The sequence below is a fragment of the Gobio gobio genome, assembly GCF_949357685.1.
Source record: "Gobio gobio genome assembly, chromosome: 7".
Lineage (NCBI taxonomy): Eukaryota > Metazoa > Chordata > Actinopteri > Cypriniformes > Gobionidae > Gobio > Gobio gobio.
Window position 1 is genome coordinate 22931131 of NC_137103.1, and position 12443 is coordinate 22943573.

General features: G+C 37.8%; 1 protein-coding gene across 1 annotated transcript in view; it reads right to left on the minus strand.

Moving 5' to 3' along the window:
- nalf1b (NALCN channel auxiliary factor 1b) overlaps positions 1-10835 on the minus strand; it is a 175869-nt gene extending 165034 nt beyond the window's left edge. Inside the window, exon 1 of the mRNA XM_079820661.1 lies at positions 9681-10835. Within this exon, the coding sequence (XP_079676787.1) occupies positions 9681-10319 (639 nt within the window). The 5' untranslated portion in view covers positions 10320-10835. The remainder of the gene's footprint in view (positions 1-9680) is intronic.
- Between the last annotated feature and the right edge of the window lie 1608 nt (positions 10836-12443).

Consider the following 12443-nt stretch of genomic DNA (forward strand, 5'->3'; position numbering starts at 1 on the left):
ATGTTGCCTGCTTCTGGGGATGACATATGCTCTGAACCTGCAGTATCCACCACAACTCTGCAAAACATTTGAGGTGTTCCAAAGACTTTTTGTGGGACTTGACACACCGCACCCAAAACCTTCCTCCCGATTCATGACACTAAAAAATGCCAGCCTCGCACTCATAAATGGCAATCTCATTGTGTTTTCAAGAGTTTTTCAGAAGATTGTTCTGAATGTTTAATTGTTAATTGGCTGCAGTTCAGAAGTTCTGTTATATAAACCATTTTATGGTAAAATGTTTTAATACATACTAAGATGTACTGTGCACTTACGGATTGAAGCTGAAGTCAGTTATTTTGTGTCAGATGCCGTGATCCGGCTTCCCTGTGTTTTATTTTCATGTCCTTGTAAGGATATATGCAAGATTGTTATTATTTTTTCAATGCTAACTAATTATTTCAAGTGGATTGATTGAAGAAATATTTTTTCTTAATTAATGAGAGTAAATTAATTAATTAATTAAAATTAAAAAGTTTAATTTTTTATTTTAAATGTTACTTATTTTAACTAAGTATGATTTGGTCAATATGCTGCTCTTTGTCACAATGGTTCAACTCAAATGTTTTGCTTTATCTTGTAGACTCTACTTGATTTTTTAGCATACAGTAAAATACATAATACTGATTTTTACCAACTCAAAATACCAAGAAGTTCACTAAACTTACAAAAAGTAGTTGGAAAATGTTGCCTTAATTTTTTTGAGTAGAATTTAAGTAACAGTTTTTACAGTGTACATCTTGACCAGCTTGATATAGCAAAATTGGCCAATGACGTGAATTTAGCTATTGACTATTGTGGTAGGTGAAGGGAGAGTGTTCAGGAAATCAGCTTGAAAATAATAATAATTGTGCTGGTAGATCCACAGACATCACACTTCACCTTAAGATCTCTTCATGATTAAATGATGGATCTCCACAAGGTGTAAACCCACCCTCAGTATGTTAATCACCACTGATATTCAGTGCCAAAAGTCCCTGTTCCCGGATGCGTACATGGGGCAGCACGGTGGAAATCGCTGTCTTTCCGTCTCATTAATTTTCCTTGCAAACAGAGATCCGGCAGGTCCATGCCTCTTTAGTCCCATACATATTTAATGCCCTGGGGAAGAGGATGCGGAGTGCCGGATTCTGCTCCCTCTGCAGTCGCCATGGCTTAGGAAGTGAATAAAGCGCCCTTACAAAGTCACACTGTCGTGCTGTCAAGAGGGCAGCTTCTCGCCAAAATGTCATTATCTCCCCACTTGTGTGCAACAATGCGCAGGCCACGAAGGTGAGGAGGCGAGCAAACACACATGGAGAGGGAGAAGAAGTGGAAAAGACGCTTTGAAAAAAAGGGAAAAAGAGACAAAGAGAGATATGATTGTTTTCCCCCGAAATATAATTTCACTTCAAGAAGTGCATGGGTCATTAAACTGACATTCCACAATTCAAACACAAAGTGCAGTGCTTGCGCAAAGGTCACACGAACATAAGAATAGATTTGCAATTCAGATTGTGTTAAAAGGCGGCCAATTCCCCAGAATCAGATTTTTATACCGTTAGGACGACTTGATTCTTCCAACAATTTTTACAGTCTGCATTTTTGTCGCTGATTAGCTGATGAAAAGGAGGACAAAAGGAGAGCTGTGATTCACACACAGCTTACAATGCAAACACACACACACACACACACACACACACACACACACACACACAAAACAAGGTATCAATTCCAGTCATTCTCTGTAGACCAAGTATTTAGTATGTTGATTACAAATGTCTTCTTGTTAAACATTAAAAGGCTTTTTAGTGAGCTCTTGTTAAATACAAGGGTTTTTATGTATGCAGATCACAGAAAAATTCTCATCCAAGCAAAAATTAACTGTATCAAATTGAAAATGCAAAAAAGTCCTATAAATGATCAACATGATCAAAACTTTGCTAAGGAACCTGTTGTACACACTGTTCTACATGCCTTCTGCCATCTGAGTTTATACTTTTTTAGCAAGCACAAGGCCATTTTTTTATTATTCTAAAATGGCCCCCTTTCGACACATGCACACTACGATTGCACCAGACCTCTAGAGGGCAGTATAGTCTTGACTCGTGTCTGCTACAGGACATCTGCTCTGAAGTTGAAGTTTTCTTAATTCATGTGTAAAAACGACATGAATAATTTTTGTTGACAACTAACTGGGCTGTGTTTCTCGAAAGCATCGTGAGCTAAGTTGATTATAGACCATTGGTGGCAATGGCTCTACAATCTACTTGGCTTATGCTGCTTTTGTGAAACACAGCCCAGTTAGCTGTCAACAAAAATTATTCAGTGGATTTTGTGGTTACCATTGTGCTGAAGAGCGCTTGTGCTTATGCTGTTGGCACTCAATGTGCTATGCTAATGTCCGTATACTGACACCAGTATTTTATTAGTGGTTCATTATAAACATTGTGTATAATGATGTGTAATGATGATACTACTTGTTAGAAAATTAAGAGTAATCAAATTTATTAATTTAAAGAAAATAAGAAAATATTAATAAGATATTAAATAAGAAAATATTAAATAAAAATATTAAATAAAATAGAGTTAATTAAGTTGACCTAAACCAATTCAATTGTGTTGACCCAACAAGATTTATTTTGAATTAAAAATTGTGTGTAAAAATGAATTCAATTCAATTCAATTAAGTAAAGTGAGGATAATGAAATCCTTTTCTGTGTGTTTATATCAAGGTGCAAACGGACTTTCATCATATAAAACAAAAAAGATCAACTAAAAGTTATACCTTACTGGAGAAATCAGGTTATATCTACTGACAGTTATGTTTAGTTATGTTTATGTTTTTTTTTTTTCAGATTGGTTGAATTCAGTTATAAACAGTACTCTTACATTATTTATTAATTTTTTTACAAAACCAGTTGTTTTAGATGTTATCACATGATGTACATTCGGACTAAACATTTTGTTCAGTGTACTTATTTTTATACAGTTATATTGTTAGTAATCATTTTGGACTGAAGTAACTTATTTGATTATCCATAGATAAATTTTTTTAAATGTGAGTATCAAATACGAAACATCAGGCTTTTGAGGAATGTGGTTATTTGTACATCTCTCAATCATCATTGTATTATATTGCATTATATGTTTTGGCCGCACAATAAAAAACAAAAGAATTTTATCTTACTTTTTGACCATATAAATATCAGAAACTACACCACATTTTACATGTTTCCTCAGTATCTATCTATCTATCTATCTATCTATCTATCTATCTATCTATCTATCTATCTATCTATCTATCTATCTATCTATCTATCTATCTATCTATCTATCTATCTATCTATCTATCTATCTATCTATCTATCTATCTATCTATCTATCTATCTATCTTCTATCTATCTATCTATCCTCTTATATCTTATACTATATGAGCCATAAAAGTCTTATGTATCAAGATACTCAAAAAATAACACACAACTTCAAATATTTAAAATTATTTTTAGGTTGTCTAAAGATTTACTAAACGGTTCCATTTAAAAAGAGGCTTTATGTGAGGCTTTACAGAGTTAACAAATTCAAGTCTCCTCTAAAGCTGACCTGAGACAGACCCTCTGACAAAAAAACCTGCTCATGTTCAAAGGAGGACACCTGGGCCCCTTCACATCCACTAGCAGCTGTCAATCAACATCAGTCAATCTGAATCATTCTAACCGACAAAAAGCCTGGCAAGAACAAGCATGTCTCCACTAAGCGTTCTTGTGAAATAGTGGTCTTGTTTAGCCAGACGTTTGACTAACAGCTTAAGATCCGGTACACATTGCTGCGTATTCTGGCCAAGAACCACCCACTTACACAGGAAGAGACTCTATGATTGACATGTAAAGTGACCAATCACAATTAGTTTTGTTTATAGCTCCTGTTTCAGAACAGAGTTATTACACTATAATAATAGAAAATTCATGGTTGCACAGAAAACACTATAAAAATAACAGTTAATGTGTATAGACTCTTATCAGAATGTATGTCCTTTTATTAGATTAATAAATACAAATTATTTCACAGCTATAAGGAAAACTAAGTAGAATATACTGGGTATTTCTGCTCACGAATATCTTGTAAACACAACTTTTTGCAGGTGAACTGATAAAAAAAAACACACACACATATGGATGTTGCTTAAAGCTGGCCAATCAGATTAGAGCTTGGTAGATTTGTGTGCAGTATGCATCACATGGTCAGTGAACGGACTGTGGGCGGCCCACGCAGCCTCAGGCTGAAACTAGGGTAGAGGTAACAAAATACAAATTTCTCTCTTCGTTTTCTTCTACTTTCCTCAACTCCCTCTCAAACATGCATGCACACACATTTAGACAGATGGAGGATTATGAATCTATTTCCTACAGATAGTTGCTGTTCTGCCTTAGGTTCTTTACAGCCTTGGATTTTGGACTGGGATATGGAAGAGTAATTTTGGGTAGTGTCTAAACAATCTATGGATTAATATGGATTATGCATTGGATTTGCCTGCCATCTGAAGTAGTGTAAATAACTGGTGAGAGCTATAGTATGCCGTTTGAGCATATTCCATATTAATGCTTCAGTTTTATTTCTAAACTGATTTAACTCTTGTGTGGTGTTCATATTTTTGTTATTCAGCCAGTGTTCGTGGGTCTGGTGGACCCGCTGAATTTTGGGGTTTTTAATTCAACACAATCCAAAAATTTTATGTTAAAATACTCAACAGATGTTTACTTCATCCCAATTACAAGCAATATAAACAGCATATATGGTTAATATTTTCTCTATACCTTTGTTAGATCACATTTAAGAATTGCAACCTCGTGTGGGAACGGCAGGGGTAGAAACAAAACTCACTCTGCACTCTCTCACACTTACACACAATCCCTCTCGCACACACACACACACACTCATGCACGCACATGCACACACACACACACACACACACACACACACACACACACACACACACACACACACACATGTTTGTTTTTGTGAAATGTGAGGACATTCCATAGGCGTACTGGTTTTTATACTTTGCAAACCGTATTTTCTATCCCCTTACACTGCCCCAACCCCTAAACCTAACCCTCACAGGAGACTGTGCAGTTCACTTTCTGTGAAAAAAAAACTTGTTCTGTGTGATTTATAAGCATTTTGAAAAGTGAGGACATGGGGAACGTCCTCATATTTCACCCTCTTTTTGTAATAACTATGTCATACCCATGTCATTATACACATTTGTGTCCTAATATTTCACGAAAACATGCCCACACACACACACACACTTACTCACTTTGATATGTGGTGTATGGTTACTCTCCATAGGCATAATGGTTTTTCTAATGTACAAACTGTATAATCTATCCCACTACACTAACCCTACCCCTTAACCTACCAATCACAGAAAACTTTTGGGGTTTTTTTTATTTCAAAAAAGTATGAGTATGACGTTTTAGTATGAGGACACAGATGTCGTCATAAACCATGTTTACTTTGTAATACCCATGTCATTATACACATTTGTGTCCTCATAAACCATATACATGAACATACACACACTAACAGCAGGCCCTGACAGGAGGAGGACAGAGTAAAGGTACACAGGACCTACAATTTCCACACTTGTATTAGCCACGGGTCCAGTGGACCCGAACATCCTGTGTGTAATATAAATGTGTAGGGGGGGTGTACAGTGTGTGGACATTGAAAATGTGTTCTGATATATATTCCTCACAGAAAATGAGCCAAGGCCAATGAGTCTCAGTTTAAATAAATAATTAATCGGATCATTTTTCTTGTGATAAAAAATGAAAATGGGTCCAACAGACCCGAACACCATACAAGGGTTAAGCTGGAATTTATAAAAACTAAGACATGGTAAATCAATATATTATATTCATTTAAGTATATTTTAACCCTTAATGCATACGTTTCGGCAATCGTTTACATATTCGGGTCTTTAGCGACCCGGATCTATATCTAACAGGGATGGATCTCTAACCGCCACAATAGAATAAAACTCTCCTGATATTTTAATAACAATTGCTGAATAATAAAATAAAGCATATTTTGTTTCCTTTTGGAACTTCTGGAGTTCGATTTGAGAAGATGCTTTTTACCATTGTCGCTGTTTTCCCCAGTACATTCAGAAACTCTCAATTATCTTCTCAAGACTATCATTTTCAACATCTTCAAAATAAATCTTTTGATCACTGACAGCTTCATCACCAGATCCGCCATCAAAAATGACACTAATATTTGATTGATATCTTTCCTGTTATCAATGCAGTTGCTTTGAAACAATCTGTATTTTAAAAAGCGCTATATATTGTAAACAAAGGAGACTTGACTTGACTAGAGGTGAACTGCACTTGAGTCATCAACGATTCAATTATTGTTATGCAGAAAAAAAATATACTTACACTATTACAAACCTCGGGTCGCTGACGACCCTATACACTTTTTACAAAAAAATGAAGGTCACACTTTAGTTTGGGGGACACATTGTCACTAATAACTACAACATTTGACTCCTAAATAACTCCTAATTTACTGCTTATAAATAGTTAGTAAGTAGTTGTTGTAGTGGTCAAGTTTAGGTATTGGGTAGGATTAGGGGATGTGAATATGGTCATGTAGAAAAAGGCATTAATATGTGCTTTATAAGTACTAATAAACAGCCAATATACTAGTAATGTGTAAAACTAATAAGCAACTAATTAATAGTGAGAATTGGTCCCAAAACTTAATGCCACATCCACACAAAGCCAGAGCTTTCCAATCTCTTTTGTTCCCTCGCCTCAAGAAATATCTGCGTACACACGAAACCACTGAAACTGACTCAAAACGATGTAGTATACATGCCAGAACAGTATGTGGCGCTGTAATTCTGCCACAGAAATACACTAAAAACGGAGAAGACGGGTACAGCAATGGTCGGAAGTGAGGCAAAATCTCACAATAAAATAACAATAAATAAATGTGCTACTTACCAGACTGTGTTTTATTCATGCTTACACCTACCCCAACCCTAAACATACCCTTACAATAATGCAAATACAGTAATTAAATGACACAATATTGATGTGAGCATGCCCAGTGGCCGTAGCTGTCTCCCTTCTAGTCTTTACCCTGCGGGACGTGGTGTGATGACATCACCGTTTCACAAAATATATGGATTGGCTGTACACACGAAAATGCAAGGGTGTCGTTTCAGATTTATCCACTCTGGGACCCGATTTGAAAAAATACTGGTTTCGGGCTCCTAAAATGCCGGAACCGTCTGGACGAAACGCTGATACAGCTAAATGCATCTCCATGTGGACAGGGCCTAAGTGTTATCAAAATGAATTAGTAAACAGATATAATTTGATCATTTAATTTAGGTTAATACAGCATTCCAGGCAAGCTAATAATCCTCAATACATTAACAACTCTAATGCAAAACACATGTGGATCATCATCATCATCATTTGTATTATTACTATTATTTAATCACAATGTTATGCTGTTATCAAGGAAGGCTGCTACTTAATACATTTACCTAGGTAATTCTATTTGAATTTTTAATACAGTAAAACCAATAAAGTCTCAAAGTTCTGCTGTATAATCCATTTTGTCAATCCCAAGTGCACAGAAACACCCTTTAGCCATGACTATGTTCACAATATAGCATGTTCTCTCTTGATGCTTAAAGAGACATTCTTTAAATCACTGTAATTAACTACTTACAGTATATTAGCATCCAAAACACAGCAACATTTTATTTATTAAAATAATACCAATTCTGTAATGTTCAGCCACAAACAGCATGTTTAAAAATGTTTTACAGCATTGCAGCACCTAGAAGTAAATACAGCTTTAATTAAATATTTTAGACTGTTACTAGGGAGAAAATGGGGTGTGAAATCGGAATTGTTGTTGTTCTGCATTTCCAGGTGTGATTATGTGTTTTATTCATTACTATGTACTTGTTTCAGCACCATGGACAAGGACCAAGTCACTCTCGCCTGTAAACCTTAGCAAAACCGTAAGTACATAAATAAAGAATGCAAGTGAAAGTAAGAAAATAAAAGAGAAAGAGAGAGATGCAACAATATGCAGCACACTCACTGAAACAGTGTGTAATGTACTTTACAAAGTGCCCTGCAGTAGGTTTAGCAGGACATTTTGCCTTTGTTTTCTCAACCCACAGCACAGGAAATATGAACTCAAAAACCTTGACATAGCTAATCGTTTGAGAATGACATGCTTCATATGTTCTTCTTTGCATTGACGGCGGCTCTATAAAGAGCAACAGTCCTATTTCATGCATGTGCAACGGCAATGTTACTCAACGCCATGACTGAAGTGGAGGAGGAAAAACACCTGAACAATGGCATGAACAGAATAGCCTTCCGGGGATTACACAGAAAAATAACTGCTGCGCTATTAACGTTATTGAAATTCCATAAAGCACTGCGCCATCTCCCTCTCCCTCTCTCACACATGCAATCTTTGCGTTGTTCTATCTCTTTCCAGATTGCAGGACACCTAGAACCATAAATCTCAGACTGTTTCAAATGAGAGGACATGCCCTCAGCTTCGTCCTTCCATACTGAGGTAATTACCAACTATGAGAGCAACCCCTGTGGACAAAAGCCTCTTAAACAAACCTAAGACAGTTTTCTGCTTTAAGGTGGTCTCCTTTTTGCCTGGCATGCCGATATTGCCCAAAACCAGCTCAGAAAACAAAGTCCGGAAGACTAATCTAACCAGTTTAACTACATTTCTTATTAGCCAAGCTATTTTGTTGATTAAGTTAGTAGAGTAGAGTTGACGCTCACTAAACCATTACATTTACCATAATAATATTTAAAAAACAATAACAACACACAATAACACTTTAGGTACCAAATGCATTATGGTCATGTATGTTTCTCTTTGAAATACCATTTGCTATTCCAAGGTATATGAATACAGTATTGTATATAAAGTAATAAGTCACTACATGATAAGTACTATGGCATAACCATCTAATACTGTACAACGGTATTCCCACTGTTTCAACTAGTGCTGTCACGTGGGCACACTCACACTAACTGGCAATATAGTATTCCAATTGTAGGCTTTTTTTTTTAAATAATAAAAATGTATAACATAAAATTATCAAATTACATCTGACTATTTTTTTTATATATATTTATAAAAATAAGGGGTGGTTGAAATGCAACCTTTCCTAACCACTAGCATTCAGTTTAGTTTGGTTAGTAGCTATGTTTGATTAGTTGCCCAGCACTACTAATTCGTATCATGGATCATCCATTATAGGCTATGCGCTTTAGTGGATTTGCATAAATTTGATACAACTGAGGAAGGAATCACCTGCACACACCACACAGTAAAACACATTGTTGAACTTGTGCATTCAAGGTGCCAATAAGAATCCACCTCTAGTTAATCCACAAGTGCGCGCGCACACCGTGTATCCGCGCGCGTTCTCGCGCGCAGATGACAAAACACCGGACCGTACATGTAGTGCTTTTTCATACACTTAACGTGAAATAAATGTGGTAAGACACAGTATACACATGAGCTTATGTTACTAGCAGTCAACAAACAAACCAACACCAAAGGGAAAGGCAGCGTACGCCTACCGTGCACTCTTCCATGCATGTCCGCACCGAATATACATCCGTTTCATATTTCTGAACCAAAAGCTCAAACTCTTGGTATTTCTCCTGAGCTCGTCGGTCGTAGCGTTGGTAAGCCTGAACGCACTGGCTGCATCCCGACGCATCAGCCATGTCCAGGCTACAGTTCAAATTGTCCGGACTCGTAAACCCGAGAAACAAATCCAAAAGCGAGTAGGAGTTACAAAAAGAAAGATAGAAATCGCTCAGGTTCGACTCGGAGAGGCCCGAGCACACGGCTTCCGCCTCGGCGAAAGTCAAGCAGTTTTTGGAGAGGCTGTCAGGATGACAAGTTTCAAGTCTCCACAGAGGTTTGGTAGAATTGCCTAAAAAATTAAAACTCTGCTCTCTCTGATGGCTGGATGAAAGTATATGGTTCGTGTGCGCCATCCGTTTGTCTCGCGTCCTCGTCAGTTTCGCCTCGGCGCAGAACCACAGATGATCAGAGAGCAAAACGGTGATAAACAAAAGAGAGGCTAAGGACAGTCGCCATCTCTGGGCCCTTTCCGAATCGGTGAATAATGGCTTTTGGTCCTCTCGGGGTGCGAAGCAGATTTTTAAGCCGTCATCTTGCTGCCGACACGTCCAAGCACCCCTGGTCATATTTCAGGAAAGAGCAGCACTGGCCGACTCCACCGCGACGGCTCCTCTGCCACAAAATGCATTGATTTGTAATGTTTTCCTCCCGTTAAACAGCGCTCCCGGCAGCTGTATCCGACTCTCTGGGCTAGATAAAGCCGCGCGCGGTCATATCTCCGTTATTCCGCATGGCTCCCCGGAGAAAAAGCGCTTTCTGTGTGACAACATGCTTCCTCTGTTCCCGAAGCTCCTGCCTGTGTCCCCGTATCTCCTCAAGGGAAGGAAAGACGCTGAACGAGCTGCTCTTTCCCTATCTGGGCGGATTGCCTTCGATCTTCTCTGCTGTTCATCATCACCATCATCATCATCATCATCTTGGGTCCTGTGTTAAGTTGCCGCCATGTTCGTCTTGAAACACTTTTTGGGGAGCTGGGTCATTTGCGTCATCTCCATCCTGGCGCAGTAACACAGATCTATAGACTACAGGCGATGGATACACGCGCGCGCGCGCCCGCTCGCTCTCACACGCATACACACACACACACACACACTCACTCACTCACCTCACACGCACTGGACGTGTCAATATGAGAGATCACTCATAATACATGCAGATTTATCCCGGTACATGTTTAGATTTTAAAGCGGGACACCCCCTTGTCATTCCCCGTGTCCACATTCATGGTCCATTCATCTTCAGCAACCCGTCAAACGTTCCGGTCAAAAGCAATCCGTTCATTACAAGCACCGAGGAAAATAAACGACGCAGTGTGGACGTTTAAAGACGCGGCGGTGCTAAATAACATCGTTTTTGCTATGCGTAATGTCCTTTAAATGCGCAAAAACGTGAGGAAAGGATGTCACAACATGTTGCGTGAAGGAGAATCAGCGTATGACAGAAATGAAACGACATTTGTATGTCTCGTTCATCCCGTTCAGGCTGAAGTTTATTAGTATGCAGCGTGTAACTGAGTGTAAGGAGCCGGGCACCTCGAGACATCTGGGCGTCAAAGAAGCACGTTGGAAAGCGTGCGCGGAAACGTGAGACGAGTGTGTGTGAGAGAGCGGAAAAGAGAAAGAGAGACACATACAGTATATCTGTCCTCTAACAGGCTAACCTTGTGCGGCATGGCCCTGTTTGATCCTACATTTCCAAGCAAACAAAGTGTGCGTGCAGAGCACTATCACCACGCGTTTGCCTTCTGCCTTGCTGTCAATATCTGGGTGCTGAACGTGAGGAGAGAGGCGAGGATGGCATGCAAATCAGTGCTTTTATTTGCATCCTCAAAGTAGCCAAATCACTGTCAGGTTGAATTGCTTGGGGTCCTTTCCTTAAAATAAATCACACCCCCTAGGGAATGTTTTTTCTTTCTTTCTTTTTTTTTTTTATCTCGATATCAAAGTATATATATATATATATATATATATATATATATATATATATATATATATATATATATATATATATATATATATATATATATATATATATATATAACCTATATGTCTCTGTATTATTATTGTTATTATTACATGTATTTAAATATTCATTGATATTATTTAAATATTAATGAAGCAACAAATTGGTCTGGCCCCCTTTATTGAACTCAAAACCAAAGGTTAGTGTGGCTTACAAAGTAAAATGATTCTAACAAATGATGATCCTAAAAAAAGAAAAGAAAATGCTCCAGTAGTGTTGCTATGGTTACTATAATTGTATAATTATCACTTTATTATGGATTTACATATTAAAAACATATCACAAAAACACTGTTTTGTTTTAAAACTGAAATAAGATGGGTGTCATTTGGCTAACTGCGCTAGGGGCAGCACAAGACAATTCAAGTTGCACAAGATGAACCTCAACAGATTTAATCTCTAAAATATAGAAATGGAGAGCAACCTAAACTGTGTGAAAAGAAAAGGAGTTTGATTAAATATAAAGGAATTCAGAGGTTAAAAAGCCCCAAAGCCTGAGGCAAAAGCCCCCAGGGGCTGCAGGCTTTATGTGGACACCATATTTCGCTTTCCTGTGAGGGAATACATACACACTATGTTCAATATATTTTACTGTCTCAAGGTCCTACATCACAGTTCTCACAACACATGCCTTCCAGAGTCTTTTGTCAGCATAATGTTTTTGGGGGG